Genomic DNA, 25774 nt, shown 5'->3' with positions numbered 1-25774 from the left:
AACATGCACTGTAGGCAAGCACCGTGTTCAAGAGCACAGGGTGCACTGCATTGAATAACAAGCATTCCTGATTTATTTTAGGCTGCATGAAAGCTAATAACATAAGCAAATCTTATGTTTGCCTTAAAACAGTACAAACACTAAGACTCAGGGAACAATGTCTCAGCAAGACAGCTGGAACCAAATCTGAGTAATCACAGAATAGTTTGGGTTGGAAGGTACCTTTAAAGGTCATCTAGTCCAACCCCACTGCAATGAGCAGGGACATAGACCCCATAACTGCATGGCAGAAAGCACGAACACGCTTCACTCTGTAAGCCCTTCCAGTCAACATGAGCTGACACAGCCCCATCACGCAAAAGGGTTGGCAAGGCCATGAGAGAGCCTTTGTGCACCTTACAGACACAAGAGTGTAGCAAGCTGCCTTTATGAACCTTTGGATCTCAGCACACCTCCAGAAACACCTCTAACAGGATTCCCTCTTCAGTGACCCCTCCTCAGCAGGCATGCAACCTCTCTGCGTTACTTCTATGCGCAAGCAGCTATCCAGCAATTTATGTTACCGACACTGACATGTCTTGTAGTGCCAGGGGGTCTCTAAGGCAAGGAGACCCGGTTTGCTGGAATTGCTCAGTTCACACCAGTTGCAAGAGCCCAACATGGAAGGGTACCATTCAGCAAGATGCTGGCAAGCAACCTAGCTAACCAGGTTTATACACTAACAAGGAAACAATTCCCTCTCACAGCTGCTGCTGATGTGCATACATATCTTCTTCACGCTGACCTCTTTCAGCTTTCTTGGGACATCCACATGGAACTGGTACGAGACAGAGGTAATAACATTTCCGAAGACAGATGGAACTAGTAACTTTGATTTTCCAAGATAAACACACACACCCATTAACTAGACCAACAAGACTCAAGAGCGTGCTACCCACTCACTGTATGACACCCATCATGGTAGAAAGGCACCTGCATCACACTCTGCAGTTCCAGTATTTCCTCTTGATGCAATAGGGATCTGGCAACTGGTGAAAGGAAGGGAATGAGACATTGCCACTGCTTACCAGCTGAACTGGGACCAGTGAAGTACAGTGCTAAAAAAACAACTCAGGGAAATACTGCTGTCTAGCCTTATTTCAGGCATCCAGAGGCAGGACAAGTTAGTTGCAGGGATGGTCTCCACATGGTCTCGTGATCAATACTGGTGAAGCCCACTGTAAGACAGTGCTTTGTGCATACCTCTGACAACATCCTTCCTCTTGCTCACCACCACTATGCACTTGCCAGAGCTGATGCAGATGACAGGTACCCTTGCTGAGGGGTCATATGAGCAGAGGAAGACAACTTTGTTGCAGCAAGCTGTTTCCTGTGATCTGCAACCTATAAGCTGGCTCGTGGTCAGCTGCTTTTGGGAATATTTTAGAGACAGGAGATGGGTTCTGAGGCACTGCCAAGCCACTTTGCCCACAGCAGCACATGTTAAATCACAACAGATATCCAGTCTGCAGCTTCTCCCAGAGCTCCCCCTCTCCTCTCCTCTCCTCTCCATTCCCTCTAGATGACATGGCACGCCTGTGAGATGAGCTTTAGAACCTTCTTGCAACCCAGAGTGTGCCCTGCAGTGCTTGTACAACAGAGTACAGCAAAGTACAGCAAAGAACGACCTCTAACAAAGATCCTTCATTACAATTCACAGGTACCATACTTTGTTACTCAGCATGTCCCCTGCCAGGTGACTGGGAAACTCTGTGTGTGGCAAGGGGAGGTGTGCTGTGGTATGGTAGCCAAATACATCAAGGAAGGAGAAATTTAATCCCCCTTAAAACAAAATACAGCACAGGACAGTGTTCTTTTAGGGGGCAGGCTGAGACCCTCAGGGCAGCCTGCAGAGCTATTCAATTCCTCTCTTTCAATGCAAGAAATGTTAACACACTGAACTTTACACTGTGAAAAGAGCTGCCAGGTAATGCTGTCAGATTGCCTTTGAAGTCAGACAAAAAAAACGGGGAAGGGGAAATTCCACAATACTCTCAACAGCACCTTTGCATCCACAAGCAAAAGGCCGCAGATCTGAACTGAAGACTGAAGGTAAATAAAAAAGTTTCCTGTTTTTCATAGTCATGGTCCAATGCAAGCACAGACACCTTGATGAGGTCAGAAAGGCACCAGCCACACAATTACTGAAATCAACTAAAAAAATAATCTGATGTGCCTTTGGGCTTGCTCTATTTATACAAAAGGTATTAGCCAGATCTAATGAAAATCGTGATGAGAATTAGCATTTTCAGTCACCCATGCAAATGTTAAGATCACTAGCAGATCATTGTCAGCACTGTTTAGCCTCAATTACTGTCTGTCCAGGGGAAACACTTGGGATGCAACCTTTCAGGTACAAACTGATAAATGGAGACATCATGTGTTTACCCACACAGGCAAGTAACTCCCTCATGAAGGAACCTCACGAATGAAGAAGCAACTTCTGAACCATCGCACTGTATGACCCAAGGTCAGTTTAACACTGGAAACAGCAATCTCACATTTTGTGAGAGGTACAGGTAAATCCTGTACCACAGTTTAGTGCATAAATGTTGACTCCCTATATGCTATCCTCTCCTCTTTCTAATATGCAGATATTTTAAAAGGAACCAGTACACTGCACCAGTGTCCACGTGCACTTTTAAGTGACTGAAGAACAATGCAGCCATAGCAGTCAGTCCTCCTGCTATTGATATTCTTTGTCTCAGCTAAGAATTGCACTGAAACAAAATTTTTAAAACTTCTTGCTGCATACTGTATTCCAAATGTGCTGAACTTTTATTTCTTCCCCTCTACAAAGGATAAGGCGTTCAAGGAATGCAAGCTTAGGAAGCTCCATTTTTTCTTATTACTAGCCACAAAGGCACTACCCTTGGACTTATCTATGGGCTCTATTATAAACCATTCCTTTATTCACTCAGAGTCAGAAATAATTCCCCCCAAACTGCAAGAAAATTTTTGGTTTACTGGTTAACACAATGCATTTGGTTAACACAATGGTTTTTCCTCCCCTCTCTACTCATGTCTGCAGCATTTAAAATCAGACCTTAGTAAGTGCATAAAAGCAAAAATGTACAGATTACATTATTCTGTAAACAAAATCACCTCATCTGGTCGATACATACTATTAAAACTACTGAATTGCCTGGCAGAATGAAAACAAAGCCACCCTAAATCAGGCTAATAAAGTGAACAATTTGCCAGCAGTATCCATCCCGAGGTCATAACTAACAGACCTCCTCTTGTGACACCTCCATGGTATCCAGGGATGGGGGAAACAGCTTTAGGCCTTTTCAAATCCTTAACTGGTACCTCAGCTTTAATGAAAACAGTTGTGTTCACCTACAGTAGAGACAGAAAGGCTGTCTCAGAGTTTGCTGCTGCCAGCAGCTGAGTAGCCTTGCAATGCCCTTGCCATGTAAAAATGTTGCTTTTAACCAACTCCACTGGATTCCAGCTCTCCAATTTCCAAAGACACCAAGCAGTATAGAATTTCTTATTCATATATAAATTCAAATTAAATAACCATTCTCCTTCAAAATTTCACAATGTTAATTTTTTTAAATTCTCAAGCCATTTATTATTTCTAATGCAAAAGGATAATCAGAGAAGAAAACTAACTGGTCCAAGACTCACAGTAAAAGGTCAATTCTCCTCACTAACTGCTATTTCCACACCTGTTCTGTCACTGCTGCTCTGCCCAACTGATGCTGGGAGTAAAATAGCACCAGCACTTGTATGCTTTCACCTAACCCATACTCTCCTGCCTGGGGAGCAACAGCCTTGCAGAGCAATTAAAAAGCTATGGTAAACAGTACAAAGCACAGAGCTGAAAGGAAGAAAAAGCAATACATGGGAGAAAGAACCAAAAGAGAAAAAATACAAGAAAATTGGGAGTGGTGGGGCAGATGAGTGGCATACAAATTGTTCAAGTGAAGTTTTTAGAGGTTACTTAATATCAGCATATGGCAGGGGACTGAAGAGCAAGAACAGCAGTGAAGTTTTCTAGGTTAATAGTTTCCTTAATATTCCCACAGGATTCTTTGCTACTCTAAACATAGCACAGAGGAAAAAATAAGATCCAAGTCGATCATCATCAGGGGCAGGTTCAAAAAAGAGTTCTTTCAACCTCCCTCAAGCTGCTTTCTCTCTTAGAGCTGAAAAATATCCAGAGTTCTTATGCAGTATTAATTATGCTGACACTTTTAAATTTGGAACGTGCAATCCCAACAACGCAGGCAGTCTGAAGACAAAAGGGAACCTTTCAGTCACTTAAAAATTAATTTGAGTGGAGTTATATTTGTTGATTTACAATTGGAGTTAATTTTTAAATGCCGACTACAAACACCTAGCAGAAATACCCTTCATTGCATGCTTGCTTTCAGTGCAAGAGTCTACCAATTAAGTTGTCCTAAGCCCTTTAGCGTACTTAAGAGTTTAGAGTACTTCAAAAATTTAGCAGAAAACCTGTTCCTGAAGGTCTGAATCTTGAGTTAATGTTTGTATTTGCACTGTGCTATCTACCTCCCCTTACTATATGGAAGCTTCTTTGAGCTTGTGAAGTCTTGTCAGGTAAAATTCAGTGCCAAAGAAGAGACTGTCCACTTTCATTATTATCTGCACATTATACTTGTTTCCAACACTTACAGAAGGGAAATGACAACTAGGCACAACAGGAAAAAACCTGAGCCATCAGCAGGAAACAGAATCTCTTGTTTTGACTACTAAGGTAAGAAAAGATAAATAGTGGAAAATTCCCCTTATAGGCATCTTAATAGAGGTGGATCATTTGAAAAGTCGTCCTTACCACTGTTTTTATACAGCCAAGGCACCTGTCAGAGTAGCTTCACTATCTTAAATAAAAAGGATCTGACCAAGGAAGAAATCAAGAAATAGTTTCACTTGATATTGTATGAGTAGACATAATTGGGGAGTTCTTGTATTTTGCTTTTTTAAGTACTGTCAGAGCAACAATCCACAACTGTAAGACAACAAACAGAAGTTTGGAGGGGCAGAAGAGTGTTTATTTGCTTGTCCTTGTGTGGGTTACCAGCTGAAACTAAGCATGGAGTGGAGCAGAAGTTCCTATTAAAGGCTGCATGAGTTCCCACTATAAACAAGTTTCTTTAGTCTAAATTCAGCACAATGTTGTGGTGCTGGTACCAGCTTGGTGTGATTTTTAAGAAGCATCAACTGTTAAAGTCTATTTTTATTATTAATATATTTGGTTATGTGTATTTATTATTAAGATATTAAACTTTGAAACTGAAACCAAATCCTATGTAGCTTTAATACAAGTGCAACAAATGTTTACTGGTTTTGCTAGGCTTCTGTTCTGTGCTTGCTGTACACTGCAACTACAAATATTTATGCAGTGCATATTTCTGCGACAGTTCCCACTACCAGTTATTGATCGACTATAGGCGAGGCCTATCTGTAAGCCATGCTATTTCCACATGCTTTCAACCCCCTTTCCCTGAAAATTCTTGCTTAGCAGCTGTTCTGGTTGCAATTAAAATAACTGGTGATGAAAATCAAATATCCTCATACTCTAAAAATGAAGTTTTCAAGGAGAAGGAGAGAAGCAACCTCACACTGGCTCTGCTCAGCCACCAGGTATCACTAACCATGCCAACAACAAAATCCAAGCCTGTTTTGTGTTTATGTCTGACAAGCCAGATTAAAAACTTTATGTTTTTAAAGTTGCTTAATAAACTAGTAGAAAGATAACAATTATTCAGTCTCATCATTTGCACATGAAAGGTAAAGCAGAGAAGTTACAGTAAGGTGTTGCCAGACTTCACTGGAACCAATAGCTGCATTTTACTTATCTTCAGATATCAAATGTCCCACTTGAGTGGGACAAAGATTACTTGGCTTGACAAGCTTTCCTAGATCTCTCCAGCTCAAAACCAGAGATGTTTCTGAAGAAAATCTTGAAAGGATTTAATTTAAGCCTAGCAGCAATTCTTATCATACTAGCACAAAATTTACTACCATCCTCTGATATTGTAAAAGCAAAGACAAGATGTTTTGCCCCCCTTCCAAATACAGTGGAGCTGCACATTTCCAAAGGCTAGAAGCAGACAAGTTCTTCCTCCCAGGAAGCAGAGGCTTCACGGCAGCGTTAAGCTGCTTTAAAATGTGCTGCCCATCCCATGCTAGGTCCTCACTCAAACAACTCGTTTTCTGCCAAAGAATGGGCTCAGGGAGCTCAGCCACGGGATCATACTAGTGCCAGGGCAGAGGACACAGCATAGCAGCCCTGGGACAGTCTGACCAACAGGACAGCCACATCCTCCACTGCGCCAATGAGCTACACCAAGTGTCAGGAGAGTTTCCTCTCCACCCTCCCACTATCTTTATACAGGAGCAGGTAAACTGAAGCCACCTTCTCTACACCCTTTATTTTATTCCCTCATTCATCGAAGACCACTGTGAAAATCTGCTTAGCTCAACCAAAAGCAAGATCAGAAGCAGTATTTTCCCTCAGTAGGTGGTGCAACCTGCTTTATATTCTTTAATATATCAATCAGATGCCTTTGAAAAGAGCAGTAAAATCACATTGTTCTTGTTGGGAAATACATTTTGAGAAAGTGAAGTCAATGTCTGTGCTGTAAAATGAACAGGAAGGTTACTGAAGAACCAAAAAGATGTGAAAGACTTCAACTCAAACTTTTCCAACTGTACCCACTCTAGAAGAGCAGAGAGTTAAAGGTTTTAGGTAGCTGGAAATAGTTGCTGCCTCAAAGCCAGTTTTTCTGTTTAACACATGTGGTTAGACAGCCAACAACCATTCCTAGGGATTATCTGCTCAGAGTATGAAAGACAATAAAACAACCCACCATCGGTTTTTCAGTCAGATCTGGGCATGATTCCCATTAGCACATTTTTATTTTAAAACTGTGTGTGACTGCTCTGATTTTATAATACAAGAAAGCTAAGGACAGATGTTGGTACTTAAGAGCTGAACAAAACTCTGCCAGGTAAATAAATTGTAGAGTTATGAACTGCTTCTGAACGTGCAGAAATATGTTTCATGGCACAGCAGTTTAAATACATTAGTCACTGTATGCAGTTGAAGAAAAACAGCATCTTCCAATCTTTAAATTAAAACAAGCCAAATCCAAAACCCAACCAGGTAAATGCACATTTTTCCCTGTTGATTTTGGATCAAGCCCTAAGTGAGAACTGATGGTAGATAGCAGCTCTAACCACTCAAGGAAGAAAACAACAACTGGTGTTCAGTACTGGTTTACTGTTACAGTAACAGACTATTAAAAAAATATAGCTACAAAAGAAAAAAAAACTTATAGCAAGTTTCTGAAGATGATACTTGATGGCTTTTTACACACAATCAATTTTTCAGACTGCAAAATGCAAGATGATACAGGTATCAGAAGTCATCAGCCTTCTCCAACTTCCAGCCATGTTAATTAACAGCTGCAGTTCATTTGTGGCATTTACTAAATTATAATGTAAAGTCCTTCTCCAGTTAGCTGTGGAGTGTGTTTTAGGACTGTTTGCTGTTAGAATGCCCTTCAGTTTGTTCAGATTTTTTTGCCTTTTATGCTCCTCCAAGAAGTATAATATTTGAAAAAGCTAACATGAAATACAGATTCAGCACCTGACACTTCAGCACTTCACCTGCCTCCTACTTGGAGGGCACTTATCATGAAACTGTTTAAACCTTTAGAGAACTTTAAAATTAATTGTATTGTTGGAAAGATTGTGAATTTGATTTAGAATTTGCTTTAGGATTGACAAAGTGCCCCCACACTCATTAATTTATTATTATTTTATAATAACAATACTCTATAATAGCAATTTTATTGTTATTGTTATTATAGAATCAGAACAGACCTCCTATTGCAATGGGGACAAAACAAAAAGGCTTCTCAGAAGAGTTCCTTTGACCTCAGTCTGGGATCAAGATGAGACCCAACAGGCTGTGCACCCCCTCTGTCACCTCCTTTGCAACTTGAGCTTGTTGCTCACAGCAGATTTTGTTACTGCCCATGTAAAGTCTATAAACCCCAACGAGTGGTAAGAAGTGTAGATCTGGTTGTCATCAGCCTTCACCACTTCTCCCAGAATCAGAATCATTAGTCTGGATTTACAGTGGTATGCTCAGTTCGAATTAAGATCCAAATATCACTCCATTCACTATGCTGTTGTATTTCAGTATCTTGGTCCTAGATATAACACTTTTCCTTGGAATAAAGCACTGCACAGAGTACTTACAGAGCGATCAGCACGTTCATTTTGCAACACTTCCCTGAGTTTCTGAACCTTCTAGGTCGAACACACCATAGCAGGTAAACCAAGCAAAAGAAGAGTAATCTTGAAATGTCTTTTACCTGGTAGACCTCCACTTACATCTTGATACCCCACTTGCTAAGTTCAAGGAGTTGTTTCAGGCAGGTTTACAATGAAGATATTATAGTTCTGCTATTTATTCCATTCTATTTAAGAGCCTCCAATACATCGTGGAGGCCTCTGCCTCTGTGAGACAGGCATTAAAGTAAGATTTGATAATAATTGCATTCCATTTAATCATACAAGAAACACTACATACAGGACATAACACTAACTTCTTTCAGTTTTTCTGTTCTATGTTTCTGCTTGAATTCATAGTTTACGCTTAAATATTTTTGCAGTATGCAAGAGATTGTCTCAAGTGCTGTAGTTAGACATAAAACAAATATTACTGAAAAAATGATGATCAACTGTATCATCAGATAAGCTCTTCCTCTATGCAGGTCTTGGCTAGAGTACTAGAGTTCAGATATTACAGAGCAAGTCAAGCACATCCATGATTTCTTGTGTTGTTCTAAGGTCTTTGGGATATCCATCCCTTCCACAGCAGCTGGCACCTTCCATAGAGAGTTCTGTGTATATGTGGTATCAGTTACAGCTGAGTGAACAAATTCTCAAGCTCAAAGCATCAGCTGATATAAATCACTACTGTACTAATGAAGCCAAAGGAGCCACATCAGTTTACAACACAGGACATGACCCATACTTGCAGCCTGGGAAAACAAGTCAAAAGAAAACTGCCTTTTCTTTTTATAGCCTGGTTCTCTAATTAGGATTTTTGTCTGCACTGTAATTTGGTATAGGGAAAAAAGAAAGGAGAAAAGAGCACCACATACTTTCAGCAGACAAATCACCATGAGCTATAAAAACTTGCTATAGCTGAATTTACTCAAACATAACCCACAAATGTCCCAGATTCTTCAAGATCCCAAAACCCATGAACAGTAATTGTTGCAAGCACACTGGGAACAGCAATTCAAGTTCTTACTAAAACAGCTAGCTAAGAAGCACTGACATTGCCGGCCTGCGAAGGGAACGGCTGCTGTGATCCTGAAAAATCTGGGGCTGAGGAGACTTGAACAAAAAAGGAGAAAGTGGAATAAAGCCATCCCACACCTGGACACCAACCTGGCATGAAGAGTCCAAGCAATGAACACATGTTTTGCCTCTGGTGACAAGTGAGGGGAAAGGCTTTTGAACTGAAAAAGTACAGGACTAAGCTCAGATAAAAAACATCTAGGCAAACAAAAATCAAACTAGCAAAGTGTTCCTTGATTATTGTGCAAAGAGTAAATTATCTATTTTGCCACTCTGGGAACAAACAGGCTGTTTTAACGTGATTGTATCATTCACTCGACAAGAGAAAGGATATCCCAGCTATAAACTGAGAAAACAGATGACTCATCAAGCAGTTGATAAACAGTTTGCTCTGCTGGAAAAAAAAAGACCTGTACTTCAACTATGCAGTCCTTTTATGTCTTCGTACTTCTGCCTAGTTCCCTCAAACAAGACTGTGAGAATAACCTCTGGCGTCCACCTTCCAGGACTACTCCCACTGAAGAGCAGTGAACCCTGATCCAAAAGCCTAGAGAGCCTGTGCTCTGCAGTCTCCTTCAAAGTCACAGCAGAGGACTACCCTCATATTTTACTAGCATCCCAGTCACCTTAATTTCCTGCCTCTGAAGTCAGAGTTTAGGGTGTGAGCTGAAGCACTGCAGACACACCACATTCCCCTGAATGGCACAATGATTTCTTGGACCTAGTCACCTTGTTCTCTCGTGCAAGTCTCCAACAGAAGGACCAGCATTGCTCTGTCACCTCCATCTGAAGACAGGGAAAAGAGCGGGGGAGCAAAGGAAAAAGAGATAAACAAGATTTCAGTAATTCCTACTATTCTTGAAGGGAACAATTTCTAAAAGCTTCATCAAAGCAAAGGAAATGGACTTGGGACCATCCACAAGTATAAATCTCAAATGTTAACCTCAGGAGTCCCTTATGAAAGGTACCATTAAGCAAAGGGATGGGCCAGAATTTACTGTTCCCTTCAGCTTTATAGAAGGAGAATGTGTGTTGGGAAAGTTTTCAGGCTTTTCCACAAGCGAGGAGTCATAGGCCTGTCTTCCCTCTTACAGGAGCTTTCTTACTTGTCAGCATGATTCTTCTCACTGAGCAAAAGGTAAAAGAAAAGCTTTTTAAAAAGGAAATAATGCCCTTTTCCATTAAATTTAAAAATTATAAACCTTCACAACCAGCATACTTCTCCTATTGAAGAAAAAGAGGGAGCACTTTTTCTATTTGTAGTCAACAGTTCTCTCATTTGCCTACTTCTGTGATTTGCGTTTTGGTGGCAACCCCCTCCCAATGCAGAGTTAGGGATACTCAGTGGTTTCAGCAGTCTGTTCAAAGCAGAGCAAGGACAACTGCATTTTGAACAGGATTGATGCAGAGACATGAATAAACTTGAACTGAAGTAGGCATGGTAAGGGATTTCTCATGACCTGACCCACCATAAACACCAGCCCTAACAGGCATCACAGGAAAAAGATTTCATAGAATTTGTGATCCACCTTTGTATTTTCTGCACAAGAAGGGAGAGCAAGTCCTCTCCCACAGACATATTCATTCACTTGATAGAAACACCACCAAAGCAAACTGCTGTACACCCTCTTCTCAATTGTCTCCTTGAGTACTTATCACATGTAAAAGAAGGTGGCAGACAACATGGCCTGAAGAGACAAGAGCCACACAGCCCTGGATGCACCTGAGGACACTGAATCGAACCACACACTATACCAGCTCATATCAATGAGAAGGTTGGTGCCTCCTGCTACATTCTTATCATTACACAGCAAGAGTCCAGGTGAAAAAAGCTACATGACTGCTCAAAGTCTTGGATTAAGTCTTTTTTCTGAATCTGTTGCTGACAAGACTTTAATTCCAAATTCTATGTGCTGTAAATCACTATATGACTGAAAAAAAACGTGGAGGAAGTGTTAACACAGTGTTAGGTTCCCCTGGGATCTATGGAGCTCTGTGTTGAAGACACCTTATTATAAAAACCAATTCTCATCTGAAGCAACTGCCAAACATGGTCTTTAAGGAGAACACCGCACAGCCACTTAAACTTGATGTCACCCTTAACATTTAGGCAATTCTGCCCAAGGTTTGCTTGATGAATCAAAATGAGAAGAATCAGCATTTAGTGTAAGGAGGGAAAAATCATCATTTATCTGTTTGCCAGGTCAACATAGTCAAACAAAATGTCATTTATGACTTTTTTTTTCCTTTCATAACTACACATCTCTGTGGGTTCCCATACTACACAGGCATGAATCATTTGGGTATGACACTGACTATCAAGATGGATAGATAAGATTTCTAAATGTGAAGTAGTAGTACTAGGATCCCCTTCCTCCTCACAGCTCCCTCAAAAAAGTGGAATAGTGCACTTGGCATGCTGAAGTGATGATATGGTACCAGTGGTACACTCCCCTTGGAAAATACAGGGCCCATGGTGATTCTCAGCATGTTATCCTTTAAACACCTTACAGGTAGCAATGCAGTCCCTCTACTTGCCCTGAAGCCATGCCATTCCTGCAAGTTGCAATGAAGTGCCTGAGAGGAGATGCAAGATGGCTCCTAGGCCCCTCTTACATCATTTCAGCCTTTAAATTGGTGCCACAAATCCACTCTTCACCTCACCCCAGCACACCTCAAGGCACTGAAATGAAATTGCATCTTACCTTGTCTTTGTATAAAAACCCTGAGCAGTGGATGAGCACTTGAAACAGCCTTGAAGAAGTTGTCATCATTATTAATAGGGAGAAGGTCTCCATGCACATCAGCATATCCAATCATCACTTCCAGGTTGGCTATGTGATGAATGTGAAGAATTAGTTTGTAGAAGTCTTCAAACTTTCCTGGCTTGTAGCGATCCAGAGAGAACCTTCTGAACTCTGCCCCAAACTGCAAGAGAAAGCAAAGAAAGCATCAGCAGATGTGTCAACACAGGCCAGTGCTCTAGCTTGGCATTCAAACATGGTATACATCACCTTGCTCTTTTCATAGAATCTGAGAACCACAGAATCAATTAGGCTGGAAAAGATCTCTCAGATCAAGTCCAACCTCTACATATTCCAACATATTCCATGGTGAATATAGTTACATGTTGTTGCTTACAAGTCTACAAATTGTCCTCACATTAGAACATAATCATGACTACCAAGACACCACTCTGTTTGACAATAGATATGTTCAAGTGTTCCATCTTAGAAGAAATCACATTTTTAAAACATTAAGTTTACATTAAATCCTCTAGAGAATAACTGCATTTGTAGGATTTAACTTTGAAGGTCCATCATTCATTATCATCATCTCAGGCATCCATAGAACCACGATTCCCCAAAGCAGAAGTATTCACTCTACTGATTTCAAAAAGAAGTTACACAGTTATACAGACAACCTTATAAAAATTCTTTGCACATTTCCCATCAATACCACTGTGATTGCAATGAGAAGACCTTTAAAGAAGCATGGTATGTGAGCACACAGCTTGTTATTAGAAAATACACTCACTCTACATGACACCTGAATCTCCTGGTAGTCCACACAGGAGGAGGAAAGCTAGTTTTCATGGCTTTATTTTTTCTATCACTTCACCAGTTTTTATTTTTAAAGCTTTACAGAAGTGGCTGTCAAAAACAAAAAAGGTGGCTGTGGAGGGGAGGTTGTGTGATTTGGCACAAGACAATTGAAAATGTTATAAACCCATGAAGCTGTTTAAAACAAGTCATAAAGTGGTTGCGGAGAAGATTTCAATTTACCTGATTTCTGATATTAGAAACAAAGTATGCTATTAAGAACAGGAGAGGAAAAATTTGATTCTCTAACGAAAGAAATTAAGAGAATGAAAATGGGCATCTAATTAAACTAAATGGCTTAAATCATCTTTCTGGTACACTTAATTTAATAACTCAGATTGTATAGTATTAGTAAACTACTGTTCATCAACTGAACCTCTAAAACCATCCTAACTCACTCCTGAAAACATGGAACCACAGCCACACATCCAAGTACAAGTAAGACTTGGACTAGGATCTCATGGAACTTCTCATTTGCAAAGTCAGTCAATACAAGGGCTAGAAACCAAAGACACAAAACGAACAAGGACACAAAGAAAAAGAAGGAAAAAAAAGAAACAAAAAAAGGGAGAATCTTCTCTAGATAAATTCTTCATTAAAATGAAGAATGACTTGCTTAGAGGTGCTCAGCTGTTAAATCAACTATACATGCAAGCCAATCTTTTGCTGAGACTAACAAAAGTATGAATCATCACTATAATCATCTTCAAGCAAAAAGAAAAAAAAAAACACGACAACCCTAATGGCTTTGGGCACAAGCATGTTCTCAAATTACTTCCGCAGTTATGAAAATCCCACTCTTCAGCATCAAAGCCTAGTTGTGATCATCTGAAAGCTTGTTTAGTCAAATTATGCTGCTTGTTTGTAATATTAACTGCTAGTTCCAGTTTGGATTTCAGAGTGCCCATCCAAATGCTCAAGAGGCAAACAAACCACAGCTGGTTCCAATGGGGGAAAAACAGTCTGCCTTTGTCCTTCACCCCCCGCTCCTCTCCAGAGAAATCCAAGTGGCAACTTACTTCCATTGACACATTTCAAACTGAAAAAAATTTAAGTATTTTTATTTAAGTTTTCTTTTTCCTAGATTCAAGTAAGAAACAACCATCTTCCAGTGACAAGTTTATCTACATGGTAAACTAAGGGGGCAGGAACAAGGTCTTCGTAGGCTTTTTTTAGAGCTGCATCTCCTACTCTGCACACCTGAGCGAACCTGGGATTCCTTGGGATTCCTTTAGCCAAAATGCCAGGACATTCAGATGCCAATTCCAGGAACCATTTGTTTACTGGACAACTTGTTTGAGACCATTAGCACACACAAGGATGCGGCTGCTGTGCAGTCTCACCCCAGTCAGTACAACACCCATCCTACACAGCTCCCTCAGACACCTGCCTTGCACGGTCTGCTGGGGGAATCCATCAGTCCTGCTCTGCCCAATACATAAGCCTAGGCAGAGGTCAGCTCCTGCAAAGGGACAGCACGCCCAGCAGGAACATGACATGGAAAAGGAGAGAGGAAAGAAGTAAGGATGGTTATTTGCATGTTGCTATGACCCAAAGCTCAGCTTAAGTTGCCACATGAGAAGAGGACATGTGGCAAAAGGGCCAGGCCTCCCAGCCTAACCCCTGTGGGCATGCTGGACATGACACTACTGGATCAGTGGAGCGCGACATGGGGGAATGCAACTGCAGACTTGGGGCACTGTGGTCTGACACGAATGCTGTACAGTCAAATTAACTCGATCACATGTTTAGCCTTAGGAAAGTCCAAAAGACAATTTCATTTGCCTAGGAATAGGACAATAGTAAATAAATGCAAGAGATTTCACTTCTACTTTTTGCATGACATAGCCTTTTAAGGCAAGAGAGCTAGAAGGTGATTCTCTAGAGAGGGGTAGGAGGAGGGAATAGTCTCTTTTTCAAAAGAGATTTAAGAAGCTAAAGAAGATGATTTTGTTTTTGTTTGAAGTTAGTATTACTGTAGTAATAGTCTAGTTGATTAATTCCCTCTGTGCATATACACAGGCAGCAACCATTGTCAGTGGGTCTTTTCAGAAGAGGGGGAAAAAATGCTTCAGCTCATTCATCATCACTAATGAGGCTGATAGAAAGTATCACAGTAATAATAGGTTTTGCAGTACCACACAGCTTGGAGACTGAGTGCTCTGCATTGTATTCAGCCAGGATTTTGAGGTAACATCCACCATGTATCTTACAGAAACTACAAAATCTGAGGGCTTTGCACAGATAACCAAGATTACTAATCTGCTTCTCTAAACTACAAAGTTCATCTTTAGCGTATCTCTTCACAGAAAGATACACAGGGACTAGTGTCTGCCAGCAAAGTCTCTGCCAGCACAATACTGTATTACACTGTTTGATATGCTAACAGTTTTAACAGGCAGATTAGTTTTCCAGAATGCAGTAAATTATTCAGACCTATTTAACTAATACAAATACTGCATCTAGTATTGCAGAAGTCAGAGGACGACAGGGACAGAGATAACTTAAAAGAATTTAGTCTGACAGAGCTAATCATGACTGAAAAAAAACAAACTAGAAAGAACTGTACGTTTTCTTTCACAAAAATAGCCTCTGTCCCAAGATCCTCAAAGTATCAGCCAACCACTATACTTGCTGTCTGCAGTTTGATGACAAAAAGCACACAACAAAATACAATACATCAGGCAGAAACCTTGATAAAAACAGATGCCAAGTTAGCAAAAAAGAAAAGTGTTCAGATAAAAGTTGTCTTAAACAAGGAAGTCACAGCTAACTGATCAAAACTTAGTCTGACCAAGAGCAATCAACTGCTTTTTTTGTTTTTTTGTTTTTTCTTGCTAAGGAGTACAAGAGGTCAGAGGAGATGAGGAAACAAGATTTTGAGGTTTATTTACTTAGAGAACTGTTATTTTGTAAAATGAAAGAGTTATTTTGAAGTAAAAGAGATCAACTTTTTTTTTTAAAAAATTTTAAGTTTCAAGAAGTTTACAGGGCCAAAAATGAATCCCTATGTTTATGAAGTGCCATCCCTCCAGTTTATTGCTAGCTTTGAAATCAGGGTATTATAATAAGAAGACATCAAAGAGCAACATTTAGCAATAAACATGAATTATGTTAGCCACCTAGTTCTCTCATGGAGTAAAAAGTCAAGAACAGAAAGAAAAACAAACACTTTCATCCTTGCATGGACTGTAATTTCTGCTTACCTGTGAGACTTTCAAAACTGGGAAGACCTAATCAGTGATGCTTTATCAGCAAGAAGAAGCAGAGGGCAAGAAAGAAGAGGGAAGACAATGTAAATGTTTTGTGCTTGCTGACTTTATCTGGGACTTCAGAGCTCTGCTGTCACATTTATGCCTGTTTCTCCATTCCCTTTTTCTCCCCCAGTTATGTCTCCCCCAGCTCACTCAGCACTCTTGCTCTCCTCCCGGTCTCACAGCGGTTGTCACTACGGAAAGACACCACCAAACACGGAGATGTTCTCTGCAACAAGTTCTTTCTTCAACTGCTTGCCCCAAAGCAACTCTGCTTCATCCCAATGATCAAGCTGGTAGAAGTGTGGCATTTCACGTTCTGCTGTTCCGTGCTCACACCTTGCTAATTCTTCCAAGAGACAGTCACAAGAGCAAGATACCCTCTCTTCTACTTGCCTTTCACAGAACTGACATTACAGATGTAATTTCACTACCTTCTCCCCCAAACTTTTTTCCTGGTTGATATCATGCCATATTCCTACCCTTCTTCCTTCTATTCCCTCCTTTCCCATAAAAATACAGCCAGGTTTTAGTATCTTAAAAATCTTAGAATAGTTTCTCTTCCCAAAGAAAACCAGTGGTTCCCCTTCTTTTTCGTGCTTCTTGGATACAATGCTTCACATCTCTGCTTTTTGTTTGAAGAACAACCTTTGTAACTGCTTCAACCCTCTACAGCAGTCTGTAAGGCTCAGTTCATGTTAATACTTTTCTTTCTTCTGCATCTACCTGGAAGAGAAAGTCAGCTTCTTTATCTATCCCCATCACCCTCAGTTCAACTGAGATGCACCTCCTATTCAACTTCATAAAAATTCTCTTCATAGACAGTCAGCTGCCAGCTCAAGGGCAACTTAAAGACAAGTTTATCCTTTCCCCTGCCTCACCCACCTTATTTCATGATTATTGGGAACTAGACCACTACACTGCCTTCCCCAGCATCTGTAACTCCAGTGCTACCTTTCATTCAAGCAGTTGCATATATTTATGTGTTAATTACCCAGATCTTTTCTGCCCAATATCGTAAAACCATGGACACCATTCAGCGACTCATCTGCACACCTGGACTGCTGCTCTGTACTTTATCCTTGCTTTCCTAAACACTATCTTGCCTCACTACCATGTGGTAGTCTGTGAAAATAGCTATCCATGAAAGCAATTTTATCAGCCTGTTCACTGGAATCCATCACTCCTTTCTTTGCCACCCCTGCTCCAGTAGCTCCTCTCCTATTAGATCACCCACATAGCTGCTTCCTCCCTACCATCTCTCTCAGTACTGCCTGCAAGCAGCATACTGCCGGCCTTTGTCACTGCCTCACCTCTTGATATATAAACCCCCACTGCTGTTCTCCTTCAAGAAACAGTCATTAGCAGCAAAGCAAAGCCTTTAAAATAAATAATAAGAGCAAAGTCCACCTTTCCAAAAGAAAATCTCTTCCTTTTTTATTCCAGTCCCCTATATCTCTGGGAAGAAACCAAACTCTGTTTGCAAATGATGTAGATCAAGATGGTCCTGCATTTTCAAGAGAAGACCAAGCATCACACACTCTTTCACACCACAGAGTTTAAGCACAAATACAGCACAGAATGCATACATCCACGGCATGTTACCATCAGAACAAGGGAAAAATGAAGATTTGGCACCTTGCCACCCCAAGAGACAAAGGACCACTGAATCAGGTCTGGTCAACACTGCCATGAGCCTAACTTTCTGCAGAAAGGTAGCTCTGCCCAACAGCAGGTCTCTAGCAAAATCAAAACACTTTCTGAACATTTAATAAGAGATATCTACATGGATACAAGAAACCTGTAACCAGTAAAGGCTCTGGCTGGTTGCAAACTTATTTAAGATTCTTTTAGTTTCCGCCAGAGGTTCCCCCATGAGCTCAATGCCAACAACAGCTGCAGAGAAGTAATTTGATGCACATGCACACAAACCCCTGGCCAGACCCAAAGGGGGACTGGGAACAGCTGTGCAGGGCGGAAGCAGGAGTGATGGCCCAAGGCTGGGTGGCCCTGGGACTGGTGCACCACACCCCACCCCAGACATTTCTGCTTGAATTAACTGCAGGAATTTCCAATGGGCACAGGACTACTTGGGAGATTTTGCCTTCACTTAGAGGGAGGGAACGTCTCCAAAGGTACATTTCATCTTTTAACTTCTGGCCTGCATTGTAAAGGTAGTTAGGGGCAAGCAGTCAATCCTTGGAAAATCTTTCTTGGTTACTAAAAGCTCAGATTGAATGCAGGCAGTCTCTTACAAAGGGAATGATAAGGGACTACAGAGGAAAGCACCATTAATTGCACCTCTGAAGAATTCCTTGGAGGTGGCTAGTTCTGGAGCCTGTCAGACAGAGCCTCCACAGGTATTTTAATCTCACACAGGAGACATTCCTTTCTGACTTGGCTGTAAACAGCATTTAATTTTCTGAGGTGCTCTTCAAAGTTGAAAGGTCTATTGTTCAGTGTCCTTTAAGACTGTTTCAGTGTGGCGAGACTAAATTTCAGAAGACAACTCACATAAGACAGACAGGCTGGACAAAGTTTTAAGCCAATCAGAAATTCCCGAGTTACTAGACTAAAAATTATTACAAATGAGTGAGAAGCTGGAGGAAAGATCAAGAACAGGAGAGTATGGGAGGTACTGAAACACAAGGTAGCAGCCCTAGCCCTTCTGGTCAATGCATCACAGGGACACTGATAACCATATAGTTAGCACAGCTAGCACTCAAGGCCATAACAGTATACTAACTTTGGAAATGTTATCGGAGGAACCATCTTTCCATAACTAGACAGACCTGAGACTACATACAACCTGAGCACCAGAGCATATCCTCCTCTACACCATGCTCTATGACACCAGGCAGTTCAAAGCACAGGTTCTAGCCTTCCCTGTATCTCCTACAGACACAACTTCTCACATAGTGTCTGAGTACAGGTCAGAGAAGATACACTGTGCTGGTGCTTATTGCAGCTGTCACCTGAACAGAACTATCACAAAATGACTTGTCTGTGCAACACCTTCCAGCTGAAAGGTTTGGCCTCTCTCTGTGAAGGGCAGCAAGCATGCACAGGGCCCACTGTTGTGGCTCAGCTGCTGCATGGTAACTTGTAAAGCTGCGGCCACTTTCTATAATGTCACCTAACCACTTAAAGACAGACTTAAGTTTACTAGGTATGACCACTTCAGAAAGTCATCCTACTATGAAAAGCAAAGATCTGTAATAACAGACAAACCAGGATTTTAGTAGGTGCTATTTAGCACATCAGAATAAGTGCAATACCTGCCGTGAGAAGCCCAGCAAACTGGGAGGGAAAGGAACAGAGGCAACACTTCTTAAGGGATTAATGTTTACAGCCTCTTTTTTCTCTTGACACGTTTTGCAACAATCCAGACTGTCTCAAGTTGCTATTACCATAGCACACTGTCTTCATCTGAGAGGGGGAAGCACTGCGGTTTTCTGAGTCCGTGCCACATTTGGTTTGCATATTATCAAATATGTTTTGAAGCTCAAAACCAGAAGTTAAATCAGCTGGTTACAGGGCTTTTCACTGGACTTATTTTAGTTTTATTCTAGGTATGACATGTACGACCTTAACTTGGAAGAATAAGTAATTAAAAGCAGACTTAAAGTCTGTTTTAACATCTTGTAGGTTTAAAAGGAGTGCTGCTTTTTGATCTATTTTGAAGAGTGCTACACATGGAAAACTTTTCTTAAAATTTCAGAAGGCCTGTAAGGCTTCAGGGTTAGAGTGAAATCAAAGTACAAAAGGCTGGAAAACACTATTTGTAGACCTCTCTCACTTACTTAACACCAGAGAGTGTAGAACCAGACCTTTAAAATCTCTTCACAGGGGACTGTTAAAAGTAAGTTGGCTCTTACTGCTGTTGCTACAGTTATAACACTGCTTGATGTTCTACGTTATACCTTTCAAATACACAATGTGTGTACATATACTGTAATAGCTGAACAGTCACATAGACATGCAGTATCAGCAACTTTTGGAGGAGGAAAAAAAAAAAAGGATGCAAAAGGTTTAAACCAGCAATCTTTATGTAATGGCACAGGTACACTTCTAAGAAGAGGAAACAACATGTGAGCAGGACAAACCACTCACAAGCTGTTTGGATATTACGTCTATCCAGCAGCTGGGCAGGCTTGCTGAAGCACTGACTTCTACACTTGCCTCAAACTAAAGCACATTCTTTTAGCTGCTAGTGACTTCGTAAGAACATGGAGCACAGCTGATCCTAAACATGCTGTCTGTGTTTGAAAATCATAACTGTATCACGTCTCTTCAGGACACATCAAAAATGACTGAATATTTATTAAAAATCCATTTGCGACATCCATCTGAACACCAACATTTACCGGAACAAAGTCAAAACAGGATGGCAGAAGAGAGTAAAAAAATATGGTTATAGTTAACTGGTTCTGTTTATCTTAATGGGTTTGAATATAGTAGTAGGATGTTAGTCACATTATTGTTAATTTGTAAATCAGTTTGTAATGCAAGAAAACATGACACCATTAATAAGGCAGAAATGTCACAGTCAGCACATGAATCAGGTAGCTGTGCTTTTATAATCCTCAGCCATTACCAAAAGTTCCACTGTCTGAGAGGGTTCAGCAACAACAAAGGGTTTTTTCCAAAGGACTATTTTTTGGGGAACCATGAGTACATTTAGCCCGTTTTGAAAACATGAAAATTAATTCTTACTTGTATATATACAGTTGGCAGGAATTTAAATAGTAGTAGCAGAAAAATAGTGCTCTGTTGCTTTTAAGCCAGAAACAGAAACCCGTCAGTTTCAAAGTACAAAAAAACAAACAAAAAAACAAACAAACAAAAACCCACCACTTTCACTAACAATTCAAAGGCCCGAGGCAATCATATCTCTGCTATTCCAGAATATCTAAGTAACTCGAAAAGAAATACATATTTGGGCTGATAGCTACCTTCCCTGTTTGAAAAAAGCGGACAAAAAATTAAATCCCCTTTCACTCAGAGCAAGACAAAAGAAGATTGGCTACACGGAGTTATAATTAAAGAGAAGTCTCACCATTAATGTAGAAATTCCTATTTTACAAGTATTTGTTCTTCTGTAGGCTTATACTTACAGGTAAACAAGCCTGCAACCTCTCTGTAAAGCTAAAGACAGAAAATGAAAAATAGGTTAAGAACCCTGCCTGTGGCCACGAGATCCCAAACAAAACAAACAAAAAAAGCCCCACACACTGCAGGCACTAGACCTCTTGGCAAAAGGGAAAAAAAGGGAGAGAAAGGGTCATCTGGAAAACTTTTTCAGAGATTAGAGACATTTTCTTCAGAGGGGACAGATACTTCACTTGTCACCCAACAGAGGAAAAGAGGCAGTGAGTACTAGACACATGAGAATACACAGTTGCTTTAAGCTAGCAAGATAATGTGTTTTCAGATCCTGTCTAAAAGGGCTGAAACATTAATCCTGAGCTACAGAGACAACACCTAGATAAGAACTGAGCTTCTCATTTATTCTGTCGTGAAACACGGAAGAGGAGGGCTGAGGTGTAATTACAATTCAATATTTTCCTATGACATGTGCCAATTTCTAAGTAAAGTTTCTCTTTACCGTTCCACTTTCCTATCTAGCAATAAGCTTTAAAGTGTTTTGATTTTAAAACCAGTTCTCAGAGGAGGAGACAGAGGAAGGGAGAAAGCAGGGAGCCCGACAGAAGAGGACTTCTTAAAGCAGAAGACTATAGCAATTTCCATCATTGCCATGTCTGAAAACAGAGGTGCAGATGCTGTTTTCCCCTTCAGTATTTGCTGCAACACAGTGATCCAAAAGGCTTTTGCAGCACCTTAGTCACACAAAGAAAAAACAACCTGATGTACACCAAGAGTCATGACACAGTGTCACGAAGCTCATCCTTCTAAAAAGACATGTAGCCAGGGAACATATCACTGCCAGTGATCATAGTCACAAGGCATTAAAAAATTCACAGACACAAGCATCAGCAGCTGAAGTATGCTTCTGGGACACGTTCCCAGCAGGGATGATGGGTCAGGCTAGGTCCAGCGAAGGTACGCTGGCTCAGACCAGCTGAAATCCATCCAATCAACCATAAAGCTCACAAGTCTACTGGACAAGAAGAGAATACTGCCTGGAGTTTTGGGCCCTTTGACACAAGAAGAATGTTGAAAAACTGGAGTAAGTTCAGCCACCAAGATGCTCCCTTCCTCCTCTCTGCTCTACCCTGTTTTGTTGGGTTTTTTTAATAATCCTCTGGCACACATCAGGAACCTTACAACTTAAGGATACTTCGGGATTTACAGAGAAGTGTCTTACCCAGTATGGTACTAAGCTCTGATAAGTTCTCCCCTTCCAATAATCAAGGGCACAAACCAACTTTAGAGAACTTTATTTTGGAGAAAAGGAAAGAAACCCAGGAAAACCTGGAAAACCTCAGTTTTCACAGGACCATTTTTGAATTGTGACTGATGTGACACACCAGCTGGATAGTGGTTTATCCTTAAGAAAGGAACCACCTGGCTATCATAACAGAGGCAGGGATATCAAAAACACAACATTTGCAGACTATCACCCATCCAACTCCCCACAACCATTTTTTCCAGAGCTCCTTTCCATCGAACTCAATCTTCAGAGAAGATATTGTACACCATTGTGTAAAAGCAGCACTGTCTCACACAGCTCCTCTGCTAAAAGGGATTCCACGTGCCCACCGACTGCCACTTCCCCAGCCTTTGAAAAGCCACCAAGAATCCCTTGGTCTGGGGCCAGCAGCATGCCCCAGCGCAGAGGCTGAGCTGCACCCACCTTCGCTCACCTGGCAGCTTGTGCTCTCAGGCGATAGCTGCAAAAGCAGGAGTTCAGACTCAACTTTCAAGTTCTCAGGCAAGCTGGGACAGGCCTCATACTTACAAAACACAGGCAACTAAATGTTTAAAAGCTGACTACATATGGCTACCAAGAGTAGCATTACTGAATCTTTTTGTTTCCCCAGCCTTAGATAGTCCATGCAAACAAAAAGCCTCAATAATCCGTATTTCCATTTGATCACAGCAGGACAACACAGTGATCCACAGGGACAAGACAGACAGCATCATAACCGACCCTATAACATATTTAATAGGACGTATGAGGCCTTGACACAGTACCATGCCATGTATCATTTGTCAGAGCTTTTCACTTCAAACCACGGAAGAGTAACTCCGTGAGAGGGAATCTGTGAGCTTTACAGACAAAAGAAAACCATCCATACCGACGACCTCTGTTTGCCAGCAACTGGCAACAGCCTGCTACATCGACAGCCTGGCTGTTACTGTGCCCAAGTCATGCTAACAGTGAAACCCACCAGCACCAGGAAATTCAGCAGCACAGCTTCCACTGACCCACAGTGCAGGTTCAGGGATCATCACTGGGCATAGGCCCTCAGCAAGATATTTTGACTTTAGCCTCTATTTTTTTTCTCCAGTTTTTTTTCCAATGCAGTACAGTCCTCTGCAGTTACTTCTCGGTCATCAACAGTGACAACCCTGAGCTACAGAAGACGTCCAGCAAACCCCTCCCACCCATACAAACTTATTTTCCTTCCCTCCAAAAATCTGCAATCATTGCTATACTTACAACCTCCCTATATCACTCTGTGTCTATAGAGCCACATAAGATTTGCTTACAGAATTTCTGCAGCTATAGAGGAAGCTACGAGCTGTTCATTATACAGTTGCTTTTTAATTGTTAATAGAACAAACTCAAGCTATGGCAATATTAAAGCAGATGAGAGAGGATGACCTTAAAAATTCTTACCTGTGTTTTAGTGTAAAGCTCACACAATGCATGGGGTATAACACAGCAGACAGAAAACAGAATTTGGGAGCCACAATGAATGTTGTGGCTGGGTTACATCTTAAAACCAGTACAAGCTGAACCAAAACTTTCCAGCAACAGAAGCAGGATGGAACTTTCTAGGCCAGTTGAGCCCTTCCAAGTTGCAACAGGAGCTTAGGAAATAAGGGCCTCAACGTACATTTCAGGTGCCACATTTAGAAATTATTGGAGGCTCCCCTGGACACAAGGTACTTCTCCCACTGAAGTCACCTCAGCTCTGTATGTTGCTCAAGGCCTTTGATCTGAAGGCAAATTTTACCAGCAGCAACAGACAAAAATGGGGACCACTGAGCACTAACTCCCAAACTCATCACCTCCAACACCAACTCAGCAGATGACTGGGGACTCCAGAACAGGCTAAAGTTATCTGTATTCTTTTCAGCTTATGCGTTACCTACACCTTGCCCGTTGTATGTGTACAAAACAAGGCTTCCAGGGAGATTTCTCAGTGTTGCTCAAATGCTACTTATTTTTGCCCTCAGAGGTGGCAGGCAAGATTTTGACGTGCTGGTTCAACCAAGAGCGAACAGAGGCTCTTGAAGAGAGCAAGACCATCCTCAGGCACAGCCAACCATCATCTTAGGCCATTGAGCTCCGGCAGACGGCTGCTTGTGGACACGGCAGCCCTGCCGATCTCAACTCCTTCCCTAACACCACCAGCGCGCACAAGCTGATGCCGGTGCCAGCATCCCCAGGTAACACCCGGCACAGCCGCCGCTGGGAGGAGGTCGAAGCTTCCCGCAGGTCTCTCTCTGGCTCCTCGGGCTCGGACCCCCGGCCCATCTCCTTCCTGCTCCTCCGCTCCTCTCGCCAGTGCGCTGGGAAAGCCGTCCCGCCCCCGGGAGCCGGCAGGAGCACCGAGGCAGCGGCAACAGAAGCGCCCCGGGCTGGAGCGGGGGCGGCACCGCCTCCGCGCCCCCCACCGCCCCCGGGCCGAGCCCCCGCCCGCCCGTCAGGCGAGGCCAACGGCGTTCCCCGAGCTGCCCCGAAAAGTTACCGCCGGAGTCCCCGCGGCGGAACAAAAGATGGAGCGGGAGCGGCGGGCGCCGCGCCGGGGGCGGGCGGGGAAGGGTCGCGCCGCCGCCTCCCGCCAGGCAGGGGCGGCTCGCCGGGAGCGGCGATCCCGCCTCTCCGCGAGCTGCCGCCAGCCCGTCACCGCTCTGCGGGCTGTGCCCGGGGCACGGCTCCGGCCGCACCGGACGGGGAGCTGGGATACGGGATGGCGGGGGGGGGGGGGGGGCTCCATTCATTTTCGGGAACGCCGCCGGGCAGGGGCGCTCCTGGCCGAGGCCGCGCCGCGCTCCGCTCACCTTACTCTTCACTTCCACTGCGCTGCACTCCAGATACCGCAGAGTCTGAGATTTGTTGAAACTCCGGTTCATCTTCCCGGCCCCGCTGCCTCCCTTCCCGCGCCGCCGCCTCCCTCCCTGCCTCCCGCCTGCTCGCGGGCCGCGCGCCCCCGGGCCGTCTCCACGAGCCGACGGCCCCGCTCCCGCCGAGCTCCGCTCCTCCGGGCACTTTGTTCCAACGGGACCGGCGGCGGCGGCGCCCGCAGGGATCCGCGCGGGGCTCGCGCGCTCCGGATCCCGACACTGCCGCGCGCGCGCCCGCCTGCGCCGGCGGCGGGCGGGGCC

At 42.6% G+C, this 25774-nt stretch overlaps 1 protein-coding gene across 1 annotated transcript in view; it reads right to left on the bottom strand.

Annotated features, from left to right (window-relative positions):
• Positions 1 to 25558, bottom strand: part of PARD6G (par-6 family cell polarity regulator gamma) — a 68048-nt gene extending 42490 nt beyond the window's left edge. The window contains exons 1-2 of the mRNA XM_027644043.1: positions 25451 to 25558; positions 12102 to 12324 (exon numbers count right to left, since the gene is read on the bottom strand). Of these exons, the coding sequence (XP_027499844.1) occupies positions 12102 to 12324; positions 25451 to 25522 (295 nt within the window). The 5' untranslated portion in view covers positions 25523 to 25558. The remainder of the gene's footprint in view (positions 1 to 12101; positions 12325 to 25450) is intronic.
• Positions 25559 to 25774: the final 216 nt, after the last annotated feature.

This window comes from Corapipo altera, unplaced genomic scaffold (genome assembly GCF_003945725.1).
Source record: "Corapipo altera isolate COAL_440 unplaced genomic scaffold, ASM394572v1 24b, whole genome shotgun sequence".
Classification (NCBI taxonomy): Eukaryota; Metazoa; Chordata; class Aves; order Passeriformes; family Pipridae; genus Corapipo; species Corapipo altera.
Note: the sequence above shows the minus strand (reverse complement) of the source record. Positions and strands in the feature narration are given on the sequence as shown.